The sequence below is a fragment of the Ziziphus jujuba genome, chromosome 8 (assembly GCF_031755915.1).
Source record: "Ziziphus jujuba cultivar Dongzao chromosome 8, ASM3175591v1".
Taxonomy (NCBI): domain Eukaryota; kingdom Viridiplantae; phylum Streptophyta; class Magnoliopsida; order Rosales; family Rhamnaceae; genus Ziziphus; species Ziziphus jujuba.
This window is the reverse complement of record NC_083386.1, coordinates 27,123,434-27,140,672: the sequence shown is the minus strand read 5'-3', so window position 1 is coordinate 27,140,672 and position 17,239 is coordinate 27,123,434. Positions and strand designations below refer to the sequence as shown.

At 29.6% G+C, this 17,239-nt stretch overlaps 1 protein-coding gene across 1 annotated transcript; it reads left to right on the top strand.

Annotated features, from left to right (window-relative positions):
* Positions 1-490: 490 nt before the first annotated feature.
* Positions 491-1,702, top strand: LOC107404989 (acidic endochitinase-like). Its single transcript, XM_016012003.4, has one exon. It carries the CDS (start codon positions 607-609, stop codon positions 1,576-1,578), a length of 972 nt encoding a protein of 323 aa, XP_015867489.2. The 5' UTR covers positions 491-606; the 3' UTR covers positions 1,579-1,702.
* Positions 1,703-17,239: the final 15,537 nt, after the last annotated feature.

Here is a 17,239-nt window from a genome sequence, read left to right as displayed (position 1 = left end):
TATTTTTGGATTATCTTATAAAATATAATTACAAATTTGTAGAACGAAATTTTTTTTTTTTTTTTATGAATTTCTTTCATCTGTTAGAGACAAATAATGATACGCGCATTACCAAAGTAGTTCGAGGGTAATTATTTAAAACTACAGAAGTAGGAATTTGCTAGTTGAAGATATTAAATACTGATGGTCCAATGGTAATCAAAAGGACGACTGTTTTATTTATTTTTTATTTTTTAATTGGGTGCAAAGCAACAGTGTCCTCTGTAATATACATGTAAAGTCCAAACGATTTAAGCATGTGCTCTATTTTATCCCTTGTAGTCCTTGCCTTTCCATGGATTAACCCGATTATGGATGAGAACCAACGTCTACCTCCATTTCCGCCCTCGTTTTAGTTATGTTCCTTCTCATTAAAACTAACACTCCTACAATTCAATAATATTACATTTTTTGCCCTTCAAAACCTCTCTATAAAAGGGGTGTTAACCTTTGGCAAATAACACATGTATCAACGATCGATCAAACAAATACCACAAATAGTTTGAAGAACGATCGTATATATTCATAATATTATCGTAGCCAAGAAATAAAAATAAAAAATAAAAAATGGCTCCACTAGCCAAATTTGTTGCCGCTTGCCTGATCCTATCCTTGGCCTTAATCCAAATCTCTGAGGCAGCTGGTGGCATAGCCACCTACTGGGGTCAATACGGCAACGACCACAACGAAGGAACACTAGCGGAAGCCTGTGAAACTGGGTGGTATTCTTACATAAACATAGCCTCAATTATCCAATTTGGCAATGGCCAAGACCTGGTACTCAACCTTGCTGGTCATTGTAACCCACCGGCTTGCACGGAGATTGGCAAACAAATAAAGACCTGTCAAAGCCTTGGTGTTAAGGTCTTCATCTCCCTTGGAGGAGCTAATGGAAACTATAGTCTAACATCTGTTGAAGATTCCAAAAAAGTTGCAGAGCAATTATGGAATTCCTATCTGGGTGGGTCTGACTCATCCGCTACACGTCCTTTCGGAGATGCTGTATTGGACGGCGTAGATTTCGACTTAGTGGGTTCCCCCACGCTGTATGATGGATATCTTGCAGCTAACTTGAAGGCTTATAACCAACAAGCATGTGAGCAAGGAACAAAATTTATCTATTTATCAGCAGCTCCTCAGTGCCCTTATCCTGATGCTTATCTTCAAGATGCCATCGACACAGGGCTCTACGACTTTATTTGGGTTCAGTTCTATAACAATCCTACATGCCAGTATAGCGATGAGGCTGGTGCTGATGCTCTCTTAAGTGCATGGAACAAATGGACTTCGTCGCTAAAGCGATCAGAGAAGTTGTTCCTGGGGATACCGGCATCCACCACTGCTGCCGGAGGTGGGTACATCGAGCCTGAAGTGCTGAATGATCAAATTCTTCCGGTGATAAAAAATACGTCAAGGTATGGAGGTGTGATGGTATGGAACAGGAATTTTGATCGTAAAAGTAGTTATAGTTCCTCCATTGTTGACCATGTTAATTTGGAAATTAAACGTCCATTACGAGCTAAATATATGTATGTATGAATGAGTGACTTGTATCCTGGAATAAATATAATATGTACTAAATAAATTGGATGCTACTGTCACTCTTCTTTAAATAAAAATTATGGAATAAATGTGAGGAATTAATTAAATATTTTTCACTTCAGTTTGCTGTTTCTTTTAACATTTGGTAAATAAATCTGTCTACATAACATCATTATTGTATTTGAATCTTAAATTATTTATTTTATTAAAATTAGATAAAATATGTAAGCGATTTATCATCCACAAGTAGCTTTAAATATTGAGGGGGGAAAAGGTTTTGATACAATACGTACAATTAATATATAAAAAATGCAGAAAACCATCATGTATCAATTTTCGTTTGTTTTTTGGATCCAAAATATCAAATGTTATTTAATAGAAGATAGATTTGATATATCCTTTTGACAAATAGGATTGATCTTATAAAATAAATTGCTAAGTATTTGTTGTGAATGATTTTTTGTAACATATATCATTTTCTATTACATTTCAAGTCTATTTGGCAATTATTCTTGAAAAATCACTTCTCTTTTAGAAAGTGTTTTTAAAGAATCATTTAATTGGCAGTTCTAAAATGTAAGGAATTTTTCAGGGTTACCTATTGAAATTCTAGGATAGCCTTGATTATAAGAAACCTCATCAAAATTTCTACAGAAAATCCAGTAGCATTTTCTTTATTAATTGGACTTTCCCTAAATATTTCTTAAGTATACATTTGCTTTATCCCTTCCTTCCTTCCTGTAATTTTTTAACAAATTTGCAGAATTTTAATAATAATATCATAAAAATATAAATATAAATAACAATTCATAAGTACATTTTTTTGTATCAGGACCTCTCTTGAAGTTTCTACCTGAATCTCTGGATGGCCCTAATTCTCCCCAAATTTTAACTTGGCATAAGAAATACCTTCTACAAATTCATATATGCCTACACCTCCCACTTATTACTGTTCCACCAATCTACAATACTTTATAACATGCCAGCACATAAATATAAATATTAAAATAAATGAAATAATAATAATAACAACAATAACAACAATAACAACAAATGAAAGTAGCATGGATCCCAGATCCTAAATCATACAACCTATATTTGAAAATCAGGGAATTATATAAATACAACTTTATGTTGTTAAGAGACAAATTGTAAGATAACCTTGAATAAAATAAATCGCATTAAATTACACATGAAGAAATAATATTTTGAATTGAATATCTAAGGTCATATGACCATAATTACAATAACATTACTACTATTTAGAGCGCGTGTAACTAGATATTTTTTTTTATGTTTATATACATAAATATGGACATGTACACAGTCCTTTCAAAAATTTGAGTAATCTGTCCAAGGCTAATACGCCTTTCCGTAGACTAATCCATGTTTTTGTATCAATACTGTATGAACTGTCTTACTATTTTATAATATTACACATGTACTTCTAAATCCATAAAGTCATCGGTTCAAACGAATATAACAATCATGCAATTGATAATAATGATGATGATGATGATGATGATATAAAAATATAATTAAAACTGATAAAGATATTATGTAAACCACACACTTGTAGTGGAAATACAAGTTGCCGTAAACATTAAAAAAAAAAAAAAAAACTATCTACTCTTGCTCACCTTAACGCGGATAGAATGGCTAAATATAATATGTCATCATTGGACTTTGGGGAGGATGACTAATACTATTACTAAAAAATATATGTCTATTCTTGCTCACTACAACGTACAAGAGATGACTACTTATAACCTATGCACTAAAATTGATCATATTTATATTAAAAATACTAGTACTATATGATATATCTATAGACCAAGTAGTCATGTTTAAACATGCAAAGGAAAAAATATCTAATAAAAAAAAAAACACCTTAGAAAGTGTTTGAAGTGTGTTTGGTAGTGCTTCTGGAGCTCTAATAAGTACTGCCAAAAAAAAAAAACACTTGCACGTATGTTTGGCAAAAAAATAGAAAATGTTTTTTTTTTCTTATAATATATATATATATCACAAATAAAGTTAAAGTGTTTTCTAATCATGTACAGCGAAACATTTATTACTTATTTTATGAAGTCTTTTTTAACAAAAATGTTACAAAAATAAGTGTTGATAAAACTTTTTTTAAAACAAATCACTCAAAAACGCATATCCATTTATTTTTTCTACAGCACTTTTAGAAAAATACATCCATTTATAAAAATAAATATCACAAGTGATATGATTAACCTACATAGACTACTATGCAATTCCCAAACCAAAAACCCATTCAAAATTTTATGAGCTTCCACCACTATAACTGAATTTTCTGCAACCACTAGATAGAACCAGAAGGACCGCATCCTCATTACGCGCCACAACAACCAAATACATCTATTATCAATTTCATGAACTAACGAGTAATGATGCTACTCTTACAGTTATCAATTTTTGATTTCCAATTAACCAAATTAATTAACAATTTCATGAACTAATGAGTAATGATGCTACTCTTATAAATATCAATTTATGATTTCCAATTGACCAAATTAATTAGTTATCAATTAACCAAATTTTTTATTTCCAAGGTAACTAATATATATGCCAATAGTTCAAGAAGGGATAGAAGAAAGAACTAGTTAACAGAGAAGTGATGCAACATGAGAAAAAAATGCAAAAATAAAATAAAATAAAAAAATAGTGCCAAAGATTTATTGAAATCTCATTTTATTATTTTTAGTTTGTCTAAACAATGAAAACAATCTTATAAATAGAATTATAAAATTTTAGAAAGAATTTCTTTTTCAGTGAGGTGAGAAAAAATCATAATAAATTACAAAAAAAAATAAATTAGCAATAAACGACGCACAGCATTACGGTAGTTGTCCTATGCTAATTAATGGTAGAAAATTAGTATTAATTTTTATTTTTATTTTTATTTTTTTTTGTCTTCCTGGTAGAAAATTAGGTATTTCAATGTATTATTTGCAGTTGGGATATTAAAAATCACGATAAAAAATTAAGGACCGCTGTGTTAATTATTCATGATACAAAAATAAAGACCAGTGCACTTTGTTATAAAGTATGTGCTGAAATTCAAATTAAGGGCCACTGCCCTCTCTATTAAATATCAAAGGGACGCGGCCGAGGTCGCAGTTAAGATGGCAATGGCCATTCTTGCTAAATCCTCCTGCACATTTCGATTCTGGCTGTGGATGGAAGATGTTTATAAAAGAAAATTTTAAAAAAATAATAAAATAAAATAAAAAGCTATAAATAAGCCATGTGATTTTGTGTGAATGGCAGATATACCAAATAAAATTCTACATTTAGCTAGCTTTTTCTAGGCTTACGGCCCATGCACGTCCATGTAAGGATGCTGCCCCAGGCAGCAGGTTCATCCTGTGGCCGATGATCGTCCAGCAAGTTCTTCCAGTGATTAAAGACATGAACATGTCAATGCATTGAATTGTGACGTTATGGAACAAGTTATAAATTTCCGAGTTGGTATTCTATAATCGACTATGTTTGAGTAATTTCTCACTATCAATAGATATCAAGGTGGAAAGACACATCCTCATTACGCACTACAACAGCCAAGATCTATTATCAATTTTGACTTATGGTTATCAGTTTTCAAATTCCAATTAAATGGTGTTATAAAATATCGTTACTCAAAGATCTATTTTATCCATATTAAATTGCCAATGTTTAAAAAATGTTTAACAATTAGAATGTGAACTTTAATATGTAGATAAAGTTATGTCAATAATTCATATTTAAGTCATATATCATCTTTCAACAAATAAAATAATAACATGACGTTTGTGCCACTGGTAACAATTTAGTGCTACAGCTCCTTAGTTTTATTTTTCTTATAAAAAATATTCTAACACGTGGTACCACATAAAATTCGACCACTAGGATGTAGGAAACGGAGCGATGATTATTTTCATATGAAACCCAAGATTTAGATTTTAGTTTTATTATTACGATATCAGATCAATTGGTACTTACTGAGCTAGGAAACACTTCCTGTACATCTCTGAGGATTTTTATTTTTATTTTTTCTTATTATTTTTCTAACTCTTGGTAGATGCCTTTGCTGGAATTAATTTTGTAGGTGAAATCGAAAAGAAATTAGAAGTCCAAATGTATTAGCCTGAAAATTTTGCTTATAACATTTTATTCGTCAAATCAAGAACCTAATCCAGCCATCTTTTGTGTAATATTAGTTAATTTTTTTGTGAGTATGTTTTGATCGGAGTTGGTACGCACTACAGAAAACAAAAGCAAACTTCTTCCTCTTCTTTTAATTTTTCCTTTTGTTATTATTATTATTTAAAATAATTTTAATTTTCTGGATACCTTACCAAGTGAGAACTTGACAAGACAAAAGCAAACTATTTTGACAGTGAAATGAGGAATTTTTCAGTACACATGGTGTATTTGCTTGCTGATTTGATACACATAATCATTTACAAAATACCACATATATTATTAGGCACATAACAGAAAAAAAATTTGAAATCAGCATTAATCTTTCACATTAGTTATACTTGGACGTAGATCATCGTCTCCACCACCAACAGCTTTTTCTCAACCTTGTGGGTGGTGGTTCTCTAATATATGGAAACCCATTTAATAAATTATGCCATTAAAATAACAAAATGATATTAACTAAGAAATAATGAAAATAAAATTGTTTGTGTTAGGCAATCATGGAAAATGCATTTTGAACTTGCATCGATAAAGGATGAAATACAAATTTATGGGAGTGTTAGTCTTTAGCCGTAATATGTGGAGCTGTATATTTGATTGTTAAATCTTTCATATTTTTCAAATAAAAATTAAAAAATAATTAGATCTCTTATTAATCTTTTCAAGAAAAATAAAAATAAAATTAAAAAAGTTATAAAATTTGTTGAAAATTAAATATAGAATTATACTACTAATGGAGAAAAAAAAAATTTAAACTGTCTAAGAAAAAAAAATAATAATAAAATAAAATAACATTGAAAGGCATTAAATTATATAGTTGGCGATTTGAATTGTTTAGTATGACATGTAATTAATAATAAATATATTATTATGCAATTGCCTATGTGTAACAGCTCAAATGCCATTTTGCGGAGAAAATTATCTCCGGTGAAATGACCACGAATTAATGCTCTGGCTCAAGAGAGCTGTCATTAATCCCATTTTTGCCAAGTTGTACCATCGATTGAACAATTTGTCCCAGTCTAGATCATGCATCAAATAATTTATTGCAAAAGCACACAAGAGAGAGAGAGAGAGAGAGAGAGAGAGAGCAATCCAGTCTGCTGCCTCGTCCTTTTCGGCGTTTTCCTGCACAGCCATTAAAGTTAGTTTTTTTTTTTTTTTTTTTTTTTTTTGGCTGAAAACACAGCCATTAAAGTATGTGGTCATAAATATTCATCATAAAAGATTATATTAATTACCAAACCTGATAGATTTGGCAACGCATATGTTATTTCTTATCGTGATTATGCCAAAAATTTTTCACCGATTGTTAAGCTTTCATATTGAGCCATGTTAATTTAAATTTATTTATTAAATTATTATATAATTCATTAAAAGTGCATTTAACTTATTTAATTCAATTTAAAATTTACTATAATTATAGTTTTGATCCAATGTTAATGTTTAAGGTTTGAACCTCGATTTGGATTAAAATTCCTTCTCTCCATCGTTAAAAAAAAAATAAAAAATTATAAAATTTATTTTTAAATAAAATAAATAATAATTATATAAAAATATTAAAATTAAAATAATTAATGCAATATTATATTTTAATTAATGATTAGTAGTCTAAAAAAGTTATATTTATAAAATTAAATATTAATAAATAAATAAAAATATTACATATAAGAAAATAATATTTAAGTAATATTAGAAAGTAATATAACAGGCCGTTTCAAGAGACCCCAGACAAAATTTGTTCTGAGACCTTTCATTAAATATTGTCAATTAAATTTGAATTTTTTATTTCAATTTCAATATAGAATTTATTTATTTATTTATTTTATTTAGTCCCTTTTAGTGGGCCCTAGCCGTAACCTTAGTGACCTCTGCTTTAAGCGGGCCCTATAAGCATGTGTTTGAATTTGTGATCCTTGTAGCCATTATCGTCTCTATATCCATGAATCTGCCACATCATGGTCCACCTCCATTTATGACCTCCATTTATGACCTTGTTTTCGTTGTGGTTCCTTCTTTGACTTTACACTTAGCTAGCAGTTTCTAGGGTCACCAGCCATGTAAGGATGCTGCCCCTATTAGCCGATGGTCATTTTCAGTGATAAAAAACACGTGAATGTATGTAACAGTGATGTTACCGAACAGGTTATGATTTTCTGAGTAGGTATTCTATAATCGATTATGATGTTCGGGTAATTTCCCACAGCCAATAGATATCGAGGTGGAAGGACACATCACGACCCACATTACGCTCCACAACAACTAAAATCTATTGTCAATTTTAATTTTGATTTCCTTACGGTTATCAATTTTCAAATTCCAATTAAATGGTGTTTTACATCGTTGTTGCTCGAAGAACTATTTATCCATGTTAAATTTGCAATGTTTAAAAAAAAAATTAATTATTAGAATGTCGATTTCAATACCTACACCAAGTTATCTCAATAATCAATATTTAAATAATATTTTATTTTTTAATAAATAAAATAATAATATAACATTTACGTCACTGTTAAACAACTTAATTAGTGCCTCTAGTCTTCTTTAATTTTTTCTTTTCTTATAAAAAAATATTCTGAAATATGGTACCACATAAAATTCTGATGGTCCATTAGATTGCAGGAAGTAGTGATTTTCTTCATATGAAATCCAAGATTTCGATTTTTGTTTTATTATTATGATATGAGCTCGATTGGTAATTATTGAGCTAGGAACACTTCCCGCGTACCTCTGAGGATTTTTATTTTTACCTTTTCATATTATTTTTCTAATTCTTGATAGATATCTCTGCTGGCACTAACACTAGGTGAAATCGAAAATAAATTGGAAGTCCAAATGTATTAGCAAGAAAAATTTGCTTGTAGTACGGCATTTTATTCGTCAAATCAAGAACCTAATCCAGCCATCTTTTGGGTTATATTAATTGATTTTCTTGTGAGAGTGTGTTTTGATTGGAGTTGGTAGTACCACAGAAAACAGCAAACTACGTAGACTTCTTTGATAGTGAAATGACAACCACGTAATGCTCTGGCTAAAGAGTGCTTTCATTAATCCCAATGATTTTTCCCATGCTGTACCATTTGATGCAACGAGGTGTCCTAAATATAAAACGTGCATCAAACAATTAATTGCACAAGGACAAACAAGAAAAAGAGAGAGAGCGAGAGAGTAATCCAGTCTACTGCCTTGTCGTTTTCGGCGTTTTCCTGCACAGCCATTGAGTATGTGGTCATTGCTTGTGACACGTAACTCCTATAATGCTCATCGTAAAATAATATACTAATTGCCAAACTAGATGGATTTGGCAGTGTACTGTGTCAAATTTTTTTCACGGACTTGTTAAGCTTTTGGTACAGTCGTAAATTTAAATTTATTTATTAACTTACTATGTAATTCGTTAAAATTTTATTTAATTTATTAAATTCAATTATAAAATTTATTGTACTCATACCTTTGATTTAATGATAAATCGATTAAAAATATAGTTCAAAATCAAGGTTTGAATTTTGATTTGGATCAAAATTCCTCCATCCAATTTGTGAAAAGATAAAAAAGTTATTTTTAAATAAATAAAAAATAATTATATAAAAATATTGAAATCAAAATACTTAATACAAAATTATATTTAATTAATAATTAGTAGTATAAAAATAATTATATTTACAAAGTTGAATATTAATAGATAAATTAAAATATTACATATAAAAATAATATTAATAAATATTTCATAAAAGAATGGTTTTTTATACCATGCCAAAAAAGCTATACAATTTCCATTTAAATTAGATTTACCAAAATACCCTTTTTTCATTATTATTTTGAAACCTTCGTATTAATTTTCTTTTTATTTTTAATATCTTTCTCCATGGTGGCTAATCACTTACCGCCTCCGGCATTGGTTGACGTCATGCACAAGGATGATCATCACTTTTTTTTTTTTTAGTTCACAATTTTTCTTTTATTTATTTTTATAAAAAACTTCGGATTATATGCACTGTTTTATTATAATTTTTTTTTGTTTTTTAAATTTTTTGGTAAATAGCTGCATCCCCATTATCCCCAAAAAAAAAAAAAAAAGTAAAAATCAGTGGACAATTGACTATGTATCCAGTTAAATTCGCCCCCCCCCCCCCCTTTAATTTCTCTATGAACTCCATTTTTACAACATCTAGAAATCGAAGTAGGTGAAATAGAGATGAAACCAAGCCCGCCGGAGCTGGAGTAATTTTTCTTTCTGTGGTGCCAAAAATGACTATGCCTGCAAAGCAATTTTATTTTATTTTACGTATGAAAGAGGGCATTTGTTTAATTAGTGATATGTTGAACAGGGAATGGTGGGGAGCGATTGTTCTTGAATCCATGAACATCCATTATTTCAGAGAAAGATCATACGAAGGTGGTTGTTGAACTAGTTGCAGAGGCAACAAATGTACTCATAAATTTCATAGTGCCCACCGAATTAATTTTTAATGTACTCTGATTATTTTTTACCACTTTATTTCATTTTATTTCTTTCCTTTCCTTTCTTTTATCACAGAGGATGCAGCAGCTTCAATGGAGGAGGCGGAGAAGCCAAGGCACAAAAAAGAAACGGTGCTCAACGGCGTTAATGAGTTTTCTTGGAAAGACTATCCGACGTGGAAATCCTCCACATGTAATTAGATGAAAGGGAGAAGTACTGAGTTTTGAATACTCCGGGAGTATTAGAAATATTTCCCTGAAGCTGGTGGCATAGCCACCTACTGGGGTAGGTAGTTCATGCAAAAGAAAGGAATATTGACATAAACAAGACGCACGGTTTTTACAATTTCCATTAATTTCAGCCCAAAAAATGGCATGCATGTCTAGAGAGAGAGAGAGAGAGAGAGACAGAGAGAGAGATAGAGAATCAGTTTGGTACAATTATCTAATGTCTCATCATCGATGAGCAAAATGCTAAATCACTGTAATTTCAACTTTTCAAGCATTCCTTCCGAGACGAATAGGCCAGAAAAAGTGTATTGCCTTTAGACCTGGCAATTTGGATCATGACACGGCGACACGACTCGAAAACGACACGGAATAAATGAGTTTGGGTTTATTATAAATGGGTTCGGATCATAATCGGGTCAACCCGTTTAACACGATTATTAATCGTGTCATTTTCGGGTTGACCTGTTTAACTCGAAATTGACCCGTTACGACCCATTTATTAAACGTGTCAGTTTCAACCCGACACGATTATATACCTATTACAACCCATTTAAATTTAATTTTAAATTAATATTTTATTACTAATATAATATTTAATAACTAAAAAATATTATAAATTAAAAATTTTATAAAAATAATTTTCTATTACTAATTTTTTAAAAACAAAAAATACATCTTTAATAAAACAAAAACATAAAATAAAAAATTTTTTCGGGTTAATAGGTTAATTTTCGGGTTAACGGGTTAATAGGTTAGTTTTCGGGTTAATAGGTCAATTTCAGATTAACGGGTTAATAGGTCAACACGACCCGTTAAAATAATCGTGTTAAACGGGTCGTGTCGTGTTGACCTATTTATAAACAGGCCAGGTTAGTGTTTTAGGTACCTGACACGATTAATAAATGGATCGTGTTCGGGTTAGATATTTTTGACACGATTATTAAACGGGTTGACACGAACACGACCCACCAACCCAAATTGCCAGGTATAATTGCCTTCAAAACTGTCCAAAAGATGAAAAAAATTGACCAAAAGATGAAAAAAATTGAAGTCATGAATTTAATAATTGATATGTTGGACCAAAAAAATAAATAAATAAAACATGGGTCCATGACATTATTTTCCGGCAATATATATACAAACAAAAGGTCACGTACGTCCTTCTGAGTTTCTGACCAATTAAATAGGAAAAGACGAAACGATGGAGATCCCCAAACCCATCAAATTCTTCCACAAATTTCCGACATATGGTTATGAGAATTTATTCCCTAACAATCATGTTTTGTGCCATTTTCATACTAATTAATATCCTGTAATAATATTAGCTAGAGACTTTTAGCAATAATTTTCCAGCAGTAGATATGGTAACAGAGATTGGATGTATATCGTGACAAACGATTAATAACGTCCTTGGTGCAAAGAAAAAAAAAAAAAAAATATATATATATATATAATCGTTTTAGTCACCAAATGAAATTAATAATAGCACACGCTATTACCAAAGGTGGTAACTTAGTCTAAAAAAATCATTTAGACTTCATATCTAAGAGTTTAAGAGTTAAAATTTGAATTTTGATAAATTTTATTATTGTCTTAGATGTCTTATGTCATAATATCAATTTAAATTTTAATAAATTTTGTTATTTTCTTGGATGGTTTGATGTCGTAATCCTATATGGTATAAAATTATAGAATGATGCTTATGATATTCCGGAAACTTCTTTTTTGTATTACCAAAAAATAATAGCACATGCTACTCACTACAAAATAATAATAATAATAATAATAAATAGTATATGCCACTCAACGAAGGAATATATTTGTGGCTATGGAATATGTTTGTGGCTATTCATATGATATGAGTTGTCATCGACTAGGGGTGTGCATAAAACCCAAAGGACCGAGAAAATCGACTGATCAACCCCATCGACCGAAATTTTTCGATGACCGATGACTAATTGAATGGTTAACCGCCATCGACAAAGAGAAAGCGGTCGGCTCCGGTTTCTCATATCCGATAACCATCGGTCACCATAACCGTCCGATTCTTCTGCCATATTTTCACATTTTTATATATATTATTACAAACAAAATAAATTGAATTTTTTTCTTGAAATTTGGCACTTCTTCAAGCTTAGAGAGAGACAGAGCACGAGAGGCAAAGTAGGATTGAGAGAGAAAACAGCATGATAATAGAGAACAGTATAATAACAGAGAAATGAGCAAGAATACTGCCAAGCTCGTACAGAAAGGTGAGCAAAAAGAGAAAGAGAAGAGAGAGAAAGAGAGGGAATTTTGCATACTCATAGATAGTAGAGGAGCTCCCAGCACTCATTTATTTCTTATTACAAGACCGCAATGGTGAGTTGGGCACCATCTGTTTTGGCTTCTTGCTCACTTTATCAAAGATAGAAAGAGCTTCATAGATGCTGAAAGTTGATTGCATTTGACTTGACAGTGAGTTTGTAACTTAACTAGAGTTAATCATTTTTAATGTATGTTTGATATTTTGCCACTTGTAAGGATATGATTTTAGATGTATAAATATCTAAACATGGTCTTTGACTTGACCGTGTAAAAACCCATGTCTAATAGCAAGAAATCAATTTTTAAATAAAATATACTATGAATAGATAACCTTCCTCCTCTGAAGCTCCTTCTCTTGCCTCCATTATCGATATACCAGTGACAATAATGGGAAAAAATATGTCTGGAAATATGAGCTTTCTGTTCTCTTTCTCTTGCCACTTTACTGAGTTTTGATTCTAACCGAACCGATAGAAACTGACCAGTTGATACTCGATCGGCTTCAACTAGTTTTATAGCCTGAAAAACATCGTCGGTGAATTAACCGACCGACCAAATAAATTTTTTCACCAATCGAAATCGACCGGAATCGACCGATGAACAGCCTTATCATCGACTGCAAAAATATGAGTTGTCATCAACATGTACGAATACTCATTTTTGAGGTTTGGGGTCAGAATTACTCAGAATCAGATGGATGGTCTCATTAATTGTATCATTATGAGTACATTTTTGTTTAAGAATAGTTACAGAGCTTTAATTGGAATCGGAATTTATTATGAATATGTATAAATATACATATTTTCAATCTATAGCTAATTAGGTGTTGTTTGCGTTTCAAAAAAAAAAAAAAAAAGTTGTTAGTTTATTGACAAGGTGGTTTTTAGTTTTTTATTTTTTCTATTTAATTGTGTTTAATTTATTAATTTCAAATGTTTGTTAATATTAATTGATAGTAGATATATATATATATATACACATATATTTTGGGAAGGAAGTAGATAAAGTTTGTTAAATACATCATCTATAAATTTGAGGAGAAGAAGAAAACATATATACAAAATTGTAAATTATTTCAAATTGAGTTGAAAAAAATATATATATAAATACCAAAAGGTTGAGAACAAGTGAGGAAAAACATGTTGAAAAAAGAAGTAAAAGTTAAAAGAATAAAACAACTAGGAAATGAAAAAAAATAAAAAAAAAGGTTAAAAAAATATTGAAATCAAAGAGTAAATAAGGAAAAATAAAAAAAAAGGTAAAAATGGTTGAAAGCAAAGAATAAATAAAAAAGTGTTAATTGAAAAAAATAAAAAAGGTCAAAAACATGAGGCGAAAATAATTTCTCTTGTGTTTTTGTCAATATTCAAATAAAAAAAAATAAATTTATAAGTGAGATTGATTTAGTTGGCAGGCCACTTACACCTTTAACTGGGAGTCATAAATTCAAAACATCGCAATGAAAAAAGAAAAATATTGTAAGTGATAAAATAAATTTAAAAAAATAATTTGGAAAGAAATCCATTTTTTATACTTTTATTTTTTTCTTATTCTTTTCAGATCTGATAAAAATCTCATAAAACATAATAATACTATACAAATTCATATAATAATTTACAAATATGAATCGACGATATCATATCAAATACATATCAATATCATCTAATAAAATCTAATAAAAATAAAAGAAAAACTCTGAAAAGAATTCTATTTTTCATACTTTTTCTATTTTCATTTATACCATTGGTAAACATCTTAATGCACTGTATATCTCTGAGGATTTTTATTATTATTATTATTATTTCAATTCTTGATAGATATTTCTGCTGGAATTAAGAATTACAGATAAATGGAAAAGAAATATGATGTTCAAATGATTTACAGAGAAAAATTTGCTTATACCTTATAACACAGCATTTTATTCGTTAAATCAATCAACGACCTAATCCATCCGTGGGTTATATCGGTGGTTTTCATTCGAAGTTTTGATTGGAGTCTGTAGGACAGAAATCAAACAAGTTAAAAGCAAACTACATACAATTTGTGACACTGAGAAGACTAGAGCTAATGCTCTGGCTAAAGAGAGTATTTTTCATTCCCATTTTTGCCTTGGTATACAAAATGATTGAACAATGTGTCAAAATATAAAACGTGCATCAAATAATTTATTGTAAAAAGACAAAAGAAAAGGAAAGGAGAAAAAAGGAAAAAGAGACCAAGCCAGTCTGTTGTGTCCTATGTTCTCCTGCATGGCCGTTAAAGGATGTGGTCCCTGGTCAACGGTCAAACGATACTTAACAGCTGCTTAACTTTCTTCAACAGATCAAATTCGAGCACATTCATAATTCGTTTGCTAGTTTAAACATATTCATCCAATAAGATCATATGGCTGAAAATTTATCAAACTAACAATTATTATATATTAACTTCGTTTTAATTTACATGCTTATACATAATTGTTATAATTAATTAGTTAACAGATCAGAAGCTAGTGATGAGACATGAGAAATATAAAACTAACTTTTTTTTTTCTGTTTTCCTACTTCATTAAATAAATTAAAAAAAGAAATTTAATCTTATTATTTTTGGTTTGTTCTAAAAATAAAAACAATCTTATTAATAGGATTAGAAATTTGAAGAATGAATTTCTTTCATATTTAAGTAGAGCAAATATATATATATATATATATATAACAAGAAAAGATAAAACAAATTAATAATAATAATAAAGAAACTGTCTAAATGACACAGTATTATTGCTGCAGTTGTCTTATGCTAATTAATAGTAGAAATTTCGGAATTTCAATGTAGATTTTGCAGTTGAGATATTAATTCGTGATACCTTATAGCCTTTTGTAATCTCCACATCCATGGATCCCTTGGATCATCGTTAAACACTACACTAGAATATCCGATGATATTACAATTTAGTAAACAACATTATGCACATAACATTAGTATATTAATTTGAACATTAAATTATTTATTTCATTCAAATTAGATTAGAATATAAGTGAGTTATGATTCACAAGTAACTTTGAATGTTGAAGAAAAAAATATTTAGATGCATATGTATAATAGATTCAACAGGGAGAAAATTAATACAGGATAGATTCATTTTTGGATGTCAAAACAACAAACGTTATTTAATAGAAGATAGATGCAGTACATCATTTTGACAAATACAAGTTATTATTAATCAAAGCAAGACAATTTGATCCCTACGTACACAATTCGATGGTAAAATTCATTACAATCTAAATTTAAAAAAAGAAAAAAAATGCATGATGTCAAAAACCAAAAAAATAATAATAATAATAAAAAAATACAAAACACAAGACAAATATCCAAAACTCTTTTCTGTAAAAAATCCATGCTAAATTGCATGAGCTTCCTTCCATCACTAGAGCTGAATTTCCCAACCATTAGATATTAAAATGCACCTTGAGTTTTGTTATTAAATCTATTGTGTTGAAGAGAGATAAAAGAGGCAGAGAAATAGTAATGGCAAAAGGGTGAATACGTACGGTGCTTTTGATGCTAAGGGCAATAAATAGAACATTGGGCCCCAGACTCTTCTGGGCCAACATAAGAAGGGACGATCAAACAGTACTATTTAGTGAGGATGTGTCAATATCTTGCAGGCTCATTCAGCAAGACCAATAGAATTGAGACATCTGTCCGCCAGTGACTTAGCCTCTCTGAGCATCCACTTACGTTGTAGTCTTTAGACAAACGTAAAGTTTTTTCACACAAAAACATAAAAAAAAAAAAAAAAAAATTTCGCAAGGTTTTATTTTTTTATAAACAAAATGGATAAACAATAATTATTTACCCAAAAAAAAAAAGAATAATTAATTTAATCTTATAAATATAAAAATAATGGTACTAATTAATCTATCAAACTATCTACTAAGATAAAATAGCAAATCATATGTTTTTATTTCATTAATTGAAATATTAATATATCTTAAATATAAATAAATAAATCTTTTTTATAATTAAACATCGTCCAATAATATCACTTATCACTTACATTTTTTGGTTTATTATTTTAATATTTCTTATATTATTCTAAATAGTTTTGGTATTTATAATGGTATGGTTATTGTTGACATTACAATTGGAAATTAATTGCATATAATTATGTATTGTTTGTTCTCAAAGTTTAATTTTAAAAGAATGAACATTTTTGGACAACTACTTAAAATGTCAAATAACATATAAAATCTATTAACAATGATCACAAATAAAAATAAATAGCATTTTTCTATTCTAAATGTAATTAGCAATTGGTAGAATAAATTTTTTTCCTTCTGTAAGAAAATCCAAAAAGAAAATTAAGCTAAGGTTTCCTTCTAATTGACACTAAAATTTCAATAATATTACAATTTAGCCACTCAAAACCTCTCTATAAAAGGGTGCCAAACATTGCCAAATAACA

Bases quoted from the DNA above. Each gene is read 5' to 3' on its own strand.
- LOC107404989 (XM_016012003.4), top strand. From the start codon at position 607: ATGGCTCCACTAGCCAAATTTGTTGCCGCTTGCCTGATCCTATCCTTG.